Here is a 14,420-nt window from a genome sequence, read left to right as displayed (position 1 = left end):
TTATGCAAACATTTTTTTCCTCCTCTTCACTTGATGATGGTGGTTGATTGTTGTCCGTCATTATTTCCTTCTTTTTTCTAGGTTATGACCACTCTTTCCATGCATACAAGCAACCCAAATAGGCTGCCAAGTCTTGCAGTTTTGATGCCACTATAATAGCCCCAAAAAGGATAATAGAAAAAACAACAATATTTCCAAAACCAAGGCACAAAAAATTGAAACTATATTTGTATATAAGATTTTTCTTAATGAACCCAAATTTATAATTATATTACAAGACTAATTTTTATACTATGAGAAATAAAAAATTTAGTATTACTAACCCTAGAAAAAGTGTAGGGAATTCCTTTAGTTTTGCCCAAAAATTCCAAAAATGAACACAATGATTTTTCTCTTATATTCTTGAGATAAAAAAGAATAAAGTATATAAATTTTAGATACAAAATACCTCACAAATTACTTCCAAACCCTAGCTGTTATCAAAGGTGATGTCAAACCCTAATTGTCCTTGGATTTGACATCAAAACTCTGAAACAACCCAGTGTTAGGTCTGATAAATCAAAGATGATGTCAAACCCTAATTGTCCTTGGATTTGACATCAAAACTCTAAAACAACCCAGTGTTAGGTCTGATAACTTGTACTTTTTGTTGTTGTTTTCAAGAATGTTCATAAATATGAAGGTTTCTTGTCATAATCGACACATAACCTATACTCTAAATTTTATCTCTAAATCAACCTCCAAGCTTGATGACTAATTGCAGCCCAAAAAAGATGATATGCTAGGGTTTCATATATGAAAGCTCCTCCACCGAAACACACCAATTTGACTAAGAGAGGCCCATATGTCTCTCCAAAATCAAGGATACTCAAGGGTTTTAGACCTTAAGCCAAGTTGCAACAATAATAAACAAAAAAATATCAACATAGTGAGCTCTAAAAGAGATTTAGAGAGTTATATAATAACTCTTGAAGAGATGAATTAATCTTAGATTTTGATTTGCCACCTCTTAATACAATGTTCTCCATTGAAACCCTAAAAACTTAAATTAATAAGCTCCTAGAAATCCTATGTGTTTAGGAATTACATGCAAAAAAATCAAATTTTATGTAGATTAATATAAAGCATAGGAATGAAAAACATGGAAATAATAACAGCGAAGAGATAATATTTAACGTGGTTCACCCAATTTCAGGCTACATCCACCAAACAGAGAGTCTAATATTATTATCCAATAAATCAAAACCGATAGAATTAGGGAAAATTTAACCTCCGAGTTTGATTAGGCTCCATATAACAACACTATGATCCCCCTTGCCTTTCCATTACATGCTTTTAAAAATCACTTAAAATACATAAAAGGGGGACAACTTGAGTCTTTTGGCTAGGAGTTAGTTAAGTTGCCTAAAAACCTGTGCCAACTTAAAATAACTTAGTTCACTTAACTTGCATAAGGAGACGTGCACACAACTTAAGATTAAAATTGAGAACAAACCACTTTCTCTAATATTTACCTAATGATGTTTGAAGTCCTCTTCCTCTTAGGTAATCCAAGGAAAGAACAACCAATGTGTTGTTAATCCTCATGATTTGAGTTGGGAACATTACAATTTTTCATATTCTAAGTATGAACTAACCAAATTTTGACTAAGACAATGAACATCATCCAAAAGAGGAGGCCCATGTTTTGTTTGTTTCTTTTATTTTTTAATTTCTTTAATTAAACATCATACAAGTTCCATACAACACATAAGGACGCAAGAGTGAAACTCCAAGGGAAAACCAAAATAGATCTTAAATTTATGAAAGATAAAAACTATCCATATTGAAATGCTTATTGCTACTTGTTTGACCATTCATTAATAATTATGGTCCAATGAACATCATAGTGGTAGATGTTAAAGACATGATATTTTCACAATCCATAATGTAAATTGTAAAACTTTTGGTAGTAGTTATAACTATAAAATAAATTTTAGATGAATCAAATCAAATTAAAAAATTTATAATAACTCTTAAATAAATAAAATTAATTCTTTAAAAAAAATGAATAAAATAACTATAAACACAAAATATATATTAAAAAATAAATTTACCATTACGAACATTAATATAATCCAAATATATTTGTCCAACCCATTTATTTTCTACTACCCTCTAAAATATTGAAATTGATTTTTTAACTTTAAATTTTAACTTTGAACATTGATCCTTTTAAAGATTAGCACATGATATTTTTTAATTCAATTTTTTGAGCTTTGTTTTGCATAGGTGTTTTGGATCACAATTTGTGATCCATTTTCCCAACTCTCTATCATCTTAATGATGGATCATGGAGTGTGATCCAAAATGTTGATGCAAAAAAAAGTCCATACAATTGAATCCAAAAATATAATGTACTAGCTATTATAAACTATGAAAACCTAATGTTTTGATTTTTTAAGATTGAAAAGCATTATAAACATCCTAATTAAAAACATTAGATTTTTATAATTCATAATGTGTTCAAAAGACAAGATGAGAAAATGGTAAGAAGACCAAGATTATATAAATAGAAGTGGAAAGAGAGGTCACATGTAAACCAAGATACCTGAAAAAAAGATTAAGAGAAAAAAGAAAAACACTACAAAAGTGTCTCGAATATATAAAAAATAAACAAATATATAGAAATATATAAAAACACAAAAAAACATATGGATATGAACAATTGTGAGGTGTCCAATGAGATCCCAAAAAAGAGTAGACCATTAATTATACATTAAGTCATATTTTATTAGTGTGTTGATATTGACATAACATAATTTACTGCTTTTTAAATCTAAAGAATACATTTCCTTCAATTATTAATACTCATGATCACTACTAACAATTTTAAACTCACAATTAATAGTATCATAATATTAAAAACATTAGACAATAAATTAACAAGAAATGCAATGTGTCAAGTTCCTGCCAATAGTGTGGTTAGTTTAGAGTAGATTAAAAATAGAGATGAAGATAATTAGGGAGACAAAGAGGGAGAGAAATAGACAAAGAGATATAAGAGGTAGAGGGAGAGATTAAAATAGAGGGATGAATATAAAGAGATAGACAAATAGAGAGGAAGAGGTATTGGACGAGATAGAGAGAGGTAGAGATAAACAGATAAACAGATACATAAATATTTAGGGAGAGGGAGAGATAGAGAGGAAGAAATAGATAGATATAGCGGGAGAGGGAGAGGGAGAAATAGAGATGTATGTGGCACTATGATAGAGTGATAGAGATATAGAGATATAAAGAGATAGAGAGAGGGGGAGAGAGGGGTAGAGAGATGGGTAGAGAGAGAGAAGAGGGGGAGAGGAGAGAGATAGGTAGAGAGGGTGAGAAAAAAGAGGGGGAGGGAGCTTAATATATAGAGAAGGGGGAAGAGGGAAATATATAAATAGAGGGTGATATATATATATATATATATATATAAAGGGAGAGGGAAAAAGTAAGTCCTAATTATATATATCTTCATCCCTCTAATAATAATTATATATTATATTATTTATATCTAATAATTTTTATTATAAAGTATAATATAATTATTATATATGTAGACACCTAGAATTGTCCTATCTAATTAAATAAATATCTTTATTTATTTAATTATTTTAACCTAATTCTTCTATTAATTGAATAAATCTTTATTTATTTAATTAATTCATTTATCTTCTTCTAGCATTATTTCTCATTTAAATAAATACTTTTATTTATTTAAATTATCTTTTTTCTAAATTAAATAAATATTTCATTTATTTAATTGATCCCATTTCCTTTATTAATTAAATAGATCTTTATTTATTTAATTAATTCATTAACCTTTTCTACCCATGACACATCTCATTCATCTCTTAATTCTTACACTACCTACCCTCTCTTTATTTTCTTATTTCCTCTACCTACCCTCTAATCCTAGCCAACCATTTATCTTTTACACCTCTCAATCTTATTCCTCTATTTCTTACAGTGTCTTCTATATAAGAGGATACTTCCTTCATTATCAATCCCCCTCAACTACGCATTCGGACTCTAGCATTCGAATTTTCATATGCGATCAAGCCTACTAGAAACCACATTCCGTTCTTTGTTGAGCTCTTGTGCACACATAAAATCTGAGAGCAAATATATCAAACAAGATCAATGGAGGTTGGAAGAATGGAGATCCAAACCCTATTGGACATGTGATGGTATAACCTTTGTGATTTCATTTGATTTGCATTGTCTTAGGTAATCTTCATATGTTATGGTGGATCTTTGTTCATTGTTAGGCTAGAGTTTTGTGGTTGAATCCATTTAGTCTTTCAATATTGTTGTTTCCACTTTCACCATAAATATTTTGGCATGCCCGGTGGAACATGGATTTTTTTAAATCTATGTTGTTTTTATAGGTTTTTCTAACCCTATATTGTTGTTTTGTAAAACAATTTAGAGAATAACCTTGTGCACTTAGGGTTTTGGACACAAGATCAAGATCTTGGAAAGATTTAAACAGATTTCACAAACGGCTTGGAATTTTTGCACCAAATTTTGTTCATAGGTTGAACACAGTATCAAGAGATCACAATCCAAAATTCATATTTTTTGGAGCATATTGAATTTTCTATGAATTTTTTATGTTTTTTCATAAAAAATTAATTTTGAGAGCAAATGAGCGAATTTTTTGAATTTTCTTATGTTTTTGGAAAGCACTCTGATTTATACATAGGCTCTATTCCTTTGTGATTTTAATTTTGATGCAAAATATTTCCTCTAAAATTGGATCTTCAAAAATTAGGGTTTTTCATTATTTTGATCAGATCTCACAAAATACTTTGAATTTTGACATCCATTTTTTTTTTTAAAGTCAAGACCAATATCTGAAATTCTTAGTAAAAAAATCAGATTTTTTGAATCCTATTTGAATTTTCTATGAATTTTTTATGCATTTTCATAAAAATTTAATTTTGAAAGCAAATTAGCGAATTTTTCGGATTTTTTTGCATTTTTTAAAGTTTCTCATAAATATACACAGGATATGTTTTTTGTCACTTTAATTGTGATGCAAAATAATTTCTAAAAAATAGGATCTTTAAAAATTAGGGTTTTGCATTATTTTGATCATATCACAGAAACTACTTGTAAATTTTGTAGGAATTTTATTATGAAGGTTTGGAAGGCTATCAGTAGTGTCCAGTAAAAATTTCCGTCATTTTCTTTTTGGAGCAAATTAGAAATTTTTTTAGATTTTCTTACATTTCTGGAAATTTCTTGAAATTTTACAGGTGCTCTGTTTTTAATGGTGCAAAATAACTCATGGAAAATCAGATCTTTGAATTTGTCAAAAAAAACGCATTGTTGAAGGCCCCTATTTCACAAAGTCTTTTGGATCTAAAATTTACCGAACTTGTGTGCTTGCAGGAGGGGTATTATTGCAAAAACTACTCACAAATATTTTTTGCAGAATCTTGGCAAGGGTTTCTTTTAATTTTCATCGTGTTCCTTGTTTCCATAGACTAGCAAACACTTCAATTGGTGCACTAAAATTGAACCAGTGTCTTTTGTGTCTTGAGCAATAGGCTCTTTTTGTTTATTCTCTAGAGGCCCTGTCTCCCAGTGTGGTCATTAGGACTACTAGTGAGGAGAGAACAACCCAAGTGGTAGCGAGGAAAACCCACCTCTTCCGAACCATTATAAATAACTGTATCCATGGTGAAAGCCATGGGTAATGTGTGCTGATTAGTTCATACCAACACTATGTCTCCCCATAAAACCGTTTGATCAAATTTATTTGATCAGTTGTAAGGTGTAACCCCTACCGGCTAGGAGCCTTCTGTATTTATAAAGCTGAAAGTGCCGCATGTATGGCCACACGAGCGGATGCCCTTACTAGCACCTTTTTGTTTTAGAAAGTCAAAATCCTTCTAGTTGTTGGGTCAGGAGGTCGGACCTTTGGAGCGACCCACACACATACGGTTCTTAGTAGAGATACAAAGTTCGCCACGAGGAGTTTTCGTGGGGACTAATGTTTGGCTTCCCTAGAGAAGTGAATGTCGAGAGTAGAGCCAATGGCGTCAAACATCTAAGTATCTGCTCTGAATAGCGTAGCCTCGAGGGAAACCCCATGTACGATCAACAACTATTGTCCTGGCCAACCATAAGAATTGTACTTGTCTTCTTTTAAACATTCAAACATTCAAGATCAAACATCAAAACATTGTATCTTTTATTGCAAGTTAACACTCCAAGTACTATAGAATGTCGCAAACTCACACTTTTTTATTAAATACAGTGGATATACTGCTCCTGAATACGCTGTGCATGGCCATTTAACACAAAAAGCAGATGTTTATAGCTACGGAGTGATTGTCCTAGAGATTGTGAGTGGAAAGAAGTGCAGCAAAACTGGACTTCCGCATCCCAGGGAGCTTCTTTTGCAATGGGTATGTATGCTTCTTAAATTTATGCCGCAACATATGAAATGAGATGATGTTGAGCACTAATCTGGTGGACATGTTGTAGAATCTATCGGAATTTAAACTATACATACAATAATATAAATTATAATATTAGTTTCTATAATATAAAAATTTATACTGGTGTCCACAAATAAGTCAAATAGGCCAGAATGACCATACAAGTAGAATATTACCGGAAAAAAAATCACCTACAACATCGTGAAGTATCAAAACAGCTAACTAAAAAGTACAATCCGATGTTGATCATCATGAAACTAGCTAACTAAAAAGTACAATCCAATGTTGATCATCATGAAGTGTGAAATGTGTCCCAAAGATCGAGTCTAACAATGCCATTTAGAGAATGATCTGACGCGAAGGCAGACATTGATAGTATCCTTGGGGATGGAACATTGGCATTTGGAGTCGAACACGCGAAGCTGTAAGCTCGCTGAGCTTCAAGAGGGCAGATACTATTATGTGTTCTTTCTTTAAGTATAATTAAGTGTTTTAATTATTTTCATGTAAGTAGTTTCTCTCCTCAATCTACATTGTATTTTATTGGTGGTTCCGAAAAAAGTCATATGACAATTTGATGTATTGTAGATACACGATGCGCCACCAAATCTGCTACTAACTAAATGTCTCTTCCCATATTTTTAGTTTGGTTGAGAAAATGGGGAGGGGGAGGATGGTGAGGCAACAGTAGTGGTTAGAAACTGTCCTGTTTCTTTGGGAAAAATAAATAAATGTCGATAGTCAGGTAGGTGGAAGAGACAAGCTGTGATAGATTTGTACAGAGAGGAGCTAGAAAAGGGGTTTTTGTAAGTTGTTACTCAAGCAGTTCATATAGAGGTATTTTGGCAGACTTAGCAGGGACAAATAAAATGGTTTCTGTAGTTTTCATTTTCGGATAATAGGAGTTCTTTGTAATTTCTGATAATTGTTTGGTATTGCTTATTTTCACTGTATTTTCATTTTTGATTCTGCTATTCTCAATTTCTGTTTGGTATTGCTTACCTATATTTCTCTTCTACTCTGTTGTGTTCAACTCTATACCTGGAACAGGATTATTTAATTTCCCGCAATAGATGTTATTTGCATCAACTTGCATCTATCAAACAAAGATGACCCAAAGGGGAATCCATCTGAACTGAGGAGGAAGATGAAGAAGGAATGCAGGGTCACAGATAAATAGCGGAGAAGAATGGCTTAGGACTTTAGAAGCCATTGAAGCCAAACTACATTCAGATGACTCAAATGCATCTAGGGCAGTAGAACATTCATTGAAGCTATGTCCAAAAAAGGATCAAAAGTAAAGGCTGAAATTTCAGATTTTAAAGGTTAATTCACCTCAGATTTATGCACAGACTAGGTCCAAGAGTTGGAAGAGGTATTTTGAGATGGAAAACATTGATAAAGATAATTATAAAAGGATGAAAATTGCAGCTTCAAAATTGAAGTCTCATGATGCTCTGTGCTGGGAGAATTTGTTAAGTACTAGGAAAGAGAGGGAAAGCACAAATCAGGCTGTAGCCCAAGATTTTGAAGCACCTTAAGAGCTAGATTCTTGCCTTCCAAACTATTAGCAAAAACTGTTTAGGGAATTTCAAAACTTAAGACAGAGAGGTCAATTAGTAAAAAGTTATATAGAACAATTCATGATGTTGCAAATCCAAACTAATTTAAAAGAGAAGGCAGAGCAAGAAGCAGATAGGTATGGTAATGTCTTAATGTTTTAGCTTTAAGATTAACTAGCCTTAGTCAAGGTGCCTTGGATGAGGCATATGAACATGCCTTAAAAGCAGAGGGAAAACTAAATTGGAAGAGCAAATGGCAAATAAGATGGGTGATAGCAGATTGAATAAAGAAAAGAAAGTTCCTCCAAAGGAGAAGAGCCCAAGGGAAATGTGAAACCTGACTTTGGAGGAAGGGAGGACTGTAGAGGTAGGGGGTGATGATGAGAATCTTTTGGAGATTGGAAGCCCTTTAGATCTCTCATATACAATGAAGCTCACAAAGCTCAAGACTTTCCAATAAATCATAAAAATTCAAAAGGAGCAATGTCAATAGAAGAAGAGGAGCCACAAGCCATTGAACTAGAGGCTGAAACTGAAGAAGATATGATGCTATGAAGGACCTTGGTGGAAGGAAACAAAACACCTACAAACAATGACTGGATAATAACATATTTTAGACTAGATGCAAAGTGTCAAGGAAAGGTACACAAAAGTGATAATAGATGGTGGATCAATAGAAAATTCACAGGTACTTAAATGGTACAAAGGTTGAATCTTTCTTGTACTCATAAATCAAAGACCATATAAGATTTCTTGGTCGAAAAAAGATAGAAGTGCGCTCATGGACAAGTCTGGTTTAGTTGCCTTTTATAACAAGCCCTGGGAAGATAAGGTACTCTGTGATGTAGTACCTGTGGATGTTTGCCACTTGTTACTGGGCGAGCCCCGACAATGTGACAGAAACGTAGTCCACCATGGCAGAGAAAATACTAATGAGATGCAAAATGAGGGGAAACAACATATTTTGAAACCCTGTAAAGAATGCTCAACTAAAACATTAGCTCTATCCTTGTTTACGGTGGGCTAGGAGTGAGTTTTCAGTTTCTAAAGGAGATATTTGATCTTTCAAAGAAAAAGCAATGTCTAGTCAGCAAGAGGTCCCATTAAAAGTGCAGAAATTGCTAAGTCAATATTCAGATTTGACTCGTCAAATTTACCAGCTGATTTGCCACCTCCATAGGGCATCGCCCATCAAATTCATTTAATTCCACTTGCCAATCTCCCAAATTAAATTGTTAATAGCTTGACTCCTCTAGAGAATGGGGAAATTAGGTACCAAATTACTGAATTATTGAACAAGGGATTTGTCAGGGAAAGCTAAGTTCATGTGTGGTAGCTTTTTTTCTCTCCCTGAAGAAAAGAGTGAAATGGAGGTTATGTATAGATTCTACAGTCTTTAAAAGATCACTGTAAAGTACCAATATCCATTGCCAAGAATGGAAGATATATTAGATTGCATCTCAAGTGTCAATATCTTCTCCAAAATTGGCCTCAAACACAATTATCAATTATCATTGAATTCAAATTCGTAAAGGAGCTGAGTGGAAGACTAGCTTCAAAACCAAGGATGGTTTATACAAGTCGATGGTGATGCTATTTGGCTTGTCCAATGATATGGCTACTTTCATGTGAACAATTAATTCAAGTATTTTCACCTAATTATACCAGGCTTTGAGAAAAAAATTGCAGTAGTGTGATGCATCAAGCTGCCAATCTCCCAAATCAAGTTGCTTATAGATTCGCTCCTCTAGAGAATGAGGAAATGAATTAGCAAATTACTGAAATATTGGACAAGGGATTTGTAAGAGAAAGCATGAGTCTGTGTGACACACCTACTTCTCTCCCCTGAGAAAGGAGCGAAATGGGGGTTATTTATGGACTCTAGAGCCTTTAAAACGTGAAAAAGTTCATTGTGAAGCACCAATATCCATTGCCAAGAATGAATGACATATTAGATTGCTTGTCAAGTACCAAGATCTTCTCCAAAGTTGTCCTCGAATGTGATTATCATAAAATTTAGATTCATGGACATAAGTGGAAGACCACCTTCAAAACCAAGGATGGTTTGTATAAGTGGGTAGCGATGCCGCTTGGCTTGTCCAATGCTCTGTCTACCTTCATGTAAACAATGAACCCATTATTTACACTAGATTATACTGAACATTGAGAAAAAAATTATAATAGAATCTAATGCATCTGGGGTAGTGTTGTGACCATTTCACACATCGCCCCATTGCAAATGGGGACCCCCTCTTTTCGCTCGTTTTTCGCTCGCTTTTCGTTTCGCTTTTAGGTTTTTTGTTAGTCTGTCAGTTGTCTGGATTTAGGGTCTAGCCTTAGGGTTTTAATTAACGTCTTTTCAAGCCAGAATCCAGTCAGTTTTGAGAGCTTTTGAGCTTCCTTTCGTTGAATGCAAATTTTGAATGCAATGATTTCGCCAAAATGGTCTATTTTCAATTGGAATTTTGAATGCAGAGCTTAAATTTGTCTAAGTGTTGAAGGTGAAATGTGAATTTTTGTCCAATTGACTAATTTTGACCAAATTTTGACTTTTTTGATTTTTGATCCTGGGCATTGAAAATGATTTGTTTTCGCCTTGTGAAGTGGTAAAATGTATAAAATCATGTTATTTTGGCCTATAGGAGCAAAATCGCTCATGTCCCTCAGTGAAGGACAGGAGCTCGTTTTCAAATATCTTACTATTCCTGCAGGATCAAGATGAATTTCGAGTTGGAAATGATGAAGAAAGGCGTGATCTTTCCATTGAATATAAATTGAATATTTTCACAAACACAGAAATACCTCCAGGAAAAGGATCGCTCCTGTCCCTCAGGAAGGGACCAGGGCGAAGTACTTTGTAGCTCCCGTCCCTCTCCAAGGGACCAGAGCGATGTTCTTCATAGGGCGAGATTCAGGCGAAGATCAAGTCAAGTTTATGTTTGAGGGCAAGGAAGACGGTGAAATGAATTCATTGAATACAAATTGAAGATTTTGAAACGTCAACAAGGGTCCCAAAATGCCTAGTTCGCTCCTGTCCCTCAGGAAGGGACCAGAGCGATTTTTGTTACAGATGATTTTCTTGCCAAGTTTCAATCGATCTCAAGGCATGGATGAATGGAATGGAACATTGCGAATCCGTTGAATTTAAACTTTGAAGGCGATAAAGTGAAGTGAAGCCCACAAGAGTAAGATCGCTCCTGTCCCTCTCCAAGGGACCAGGGCGATATGATGGTTATATTGCTTCTTATTCAAGTTTAAGACATTCCAAGACGAGGAACAAGGTGGCAAAGGCGTTTCAAGACATTTTGATCAAGCACAAGGTTACAGAGGTCGCCACGTAGAGGGAATTTGCACTAAGACTCCCAGTTCGCTCCTGTCCCTCAGGAAGGGACCAGAGCGAAAGTTGCATAAAGGCATAGATTTCAAAAGTTAAGCAAGTTTCAAGCGACCAAGGGGAATCAAGGGACTTTATTTCACGCGTTGAAGATAATTGCAAATTGATCAAAACAAGAACAAGCTCAAAATATTGAACTTCGCTCCTGTCCCTCAGGAAGGGACCAGAGCGATATTGAATGCATTGGCCGATTCATGCAAAAATCACGTTAAGTCAAGACTTCACAAGGTCATACAAGGTTCAAGGCGTCTTTTGAAAGTGATATATCAAAGTTTGGAACGTCCAAATGTTATCAATCAAGCTAAGGAGTCTATATCGCTCCTGTCCTTTGGACAAGGACCAAAGCGATTTCATTAAAAACACTCATGCTCCTTCAAAATCAAGACAATGCAAAGATAGACGAGGTAAAGGACGTTATTTGGAAGGCAATAAACGAAGAACAAAGGTTAAATGTTTACGAATTTGAGCCAGGACATGGAGATCGCTCCTGTCCCTCTCCAAGGGACCAGGGCGATATTTGCCAAAACACATGATATCCTTTGAAGATCACGTTGAGATAAAGTCGCACATGGTTTTAAACACCATTTGGAAGGCGATGCAAAAGGAAATGGACGTTCAATATCACCGATTTGAGCTTAAAACGGAGAAAAGACAAGGATCGCTCCTGTCCCTCTCCAAGGGACAAGGGCGATGATCCTTTAAACATCAAAACGTCTTGTGAAAAGCAAGTGGGACGAGCATGGAATGAACAAGCAAAGTTATTTTTTCACCATACAAGGAAAAGTTGATGTCAAAATGGAGAATTTAAAGAGAAAACATTAGGATCGCTCCTGTCCCTCTCCAAGGGACCAGGGCGATATTACATCCAAGGGCATCCCTTCACACATGCAAGTCAATCAAACTTGAAGGACCCGACAAAAATGATGATTTGAACGTAGAAATGCAGAGGTTGAACGTCAAAAATGCAAAAATCAAGACCAACATGATGGATCGCTCCTGTCCCTCTCCAAGGGACCAGGGCGATGAGGTACGCGTACTTCATTTTCAAAATATTTTGGCGCTCAAATAAACATTTTTGAATTTATTTAAATGCTAGCAAAATCGATATTTTTAATGGCATTTAAATATTGCGCTTGGTATTAATTAATTATTTTTTGCCTTGTAAAAAAATCGAAGTTTATTAATTAAAAACGATGGGATTTAATAATTGATTATTAAATCAATTAAAAATCGAATGGAGCGCTTGGTTAAGTAAGTCGACCTTGTTATTTTATTAAAAAATCGTTTTAATTGCCATATTTTTTATAAAAGTCGGCCTTGGGGGTGAATGGTGAGGTGAGCGCTATAAAGGGAGAAGTGAAATCTTCATTTTCACATCATCATTTTACCTATCTCATATGCGATCAAAGGGAGAAGTGCGAATTGTGTTTGAAAGTGCGAATTTGTATCCAAGGTGGTGCGAACTATCAATCCAAGGTGGCGCTAGTAACTTCCAAGGTGGTGCGAATCTATATTGAGCGAATTTGCCAAGACGAATTCTGAAGATCACGTCAAGGACACAAAAGGTGGCGAAATTACTATCTTGAGGAGATCACATTGAAGACCATCTATACCTCAATTTTGCCTAGGCGAATTTAGTTCTTTTTGCATTCTAGAGTTAGCTCTCTATTGAGGTATGGCGATTTGATTTTATTGTTTTATTTATTCATCGTCATATTTTAAATTTTGAATTTTGAATTTTGAATTCCTAGCTCAATCGTTTTATTTTAGGAAATGATAACTCAAAGACTTATCATGAAGTTTCCTAAAATTTATCCTCTAATCTATGTTATTTATTGCAAAATCTAGTTCTCATTATGAAATGTTGTGTAGGTATGGCAACCCCGAAGGCGGGAGCATCCACTAGTCGCTCAACTCTCATGAAAGAAGATCAGAAGACCGAAGAAATGGAGACCAAGATCGTGTCGAAGTGGAGCAACATTGGAGATACAAACTTGGGTAACTTCAGCACGAAGAAGTTTCGAGAGATCCCTTACATTGGCAAGCCATCACCTGTCGCCCGGAGAATAATAGAGAGTGGCATCATTAAGGCGGCCGGCTTTCCTCCAGCTGTTCAGTGCCATGAGTTGATGATCGAATGTGCTCGTCACTATGATCCACAGTCCAGAACGATCGTGTCCAAAGAGGGAAACACTTTGGCGTACCTTTCAGAGGAAGCTATAAGTGAAGCTTTCCATCTTCCAGAGCACAGGGACATGATATACAAGAGCATAGAAGGAGCCAGATCAATGTACGAAGATGATCCAGATGCTTGTCTAAGCATTATCAATAAGAACTGGCTACTTAAGAGCCGTCCCCGTCTGAGCAAGGTCCCGAACACACCACACAGGATTGATTTCCAAGAGGAGTACAGAGATTTGATTACCATGCTCAACCGAGTTACAGGAGCCCCTCATGCCTTCTATTTTGAGAAGTGGATGTTTTACTTCATCCAGGTGATCGTTCAAGGAAAAGGTACGATACATTGGGCTAGGATGATTAGCCATTGCTTGGACGTACAGTTGAGGAGACTCAAGGCTACTAAGTCCTTCCACGTGAGTTCATACGTCATCTATGCCTTGATCAAGAGTGTTGAGTACGCAGGACTACCTCACAGAGGAGTGATTGGAAGAGGACCCGGCAAGGTTAGAGCTTGTGATTCCTATGCCTACTTGCATCATCCGCCAGGGAGCAACTATAAGTTGGTTAATGATACTTTCACGATGAACATCACAAGGACGTTGCAAGGTGGAATTCACAACAGGTTATCTCAGGATGTCCAGGAATTCATAAAGAGATATGGTGCTTGGTTCATTCAGTTTCCCAAGTTCACTTATATTAGAGTGCATGGATGTCCTTTACCACTATACATGTTGCCGAGATATCCGATAGACAAAATTGTGTTACTTGAAGTAACAAGACAGTTGGCAGCATATGTGAAGGCAT

General features: G+C 35.3%; 1 protein-coding gene across 1 annotated transcript in view; it reads left to right on the top strand.

Moving 5' to 3' along the window:
• Window positions 1–14,420, top strand: part of LOC131857359 (cysteine-rich receptor-like protein kinase 6) — a 43,676-nt gene that overhangs the window by 21,570 nt on the left and 7,686 nt on the right. The window contains exon 2 of the mRNA XM_059209794.1: window positions 6,296–6,446. Coding sequence (XP_059065777.1) covers window positions 6,296–6,446 — 151 coding nt within the window. The remainder of the gene's footprint in view (window positions 1–6,295; window positions 6,447–14,420) is intronic.

Source organism: Cryptomeria japonica, chromosome 8, assembly GCF_030272615.1.
Source record: "Cryptomeria japonica chromosome 8, Sugi_1.0, whole genome shotgun sequence".
Taxonomy (NCBI): domain Eukaryota; kingdom Viridiplantae; phylum Streptophyta; class Pinopsida; order Cupressales; family Cupressaceae; genus Cryptomeria; species Cryptomeria japonica.
Note: the sequence above shows the minus strand (reverse complement) of the source record. Positions and strands in the feature narration are given on the sequence as shown.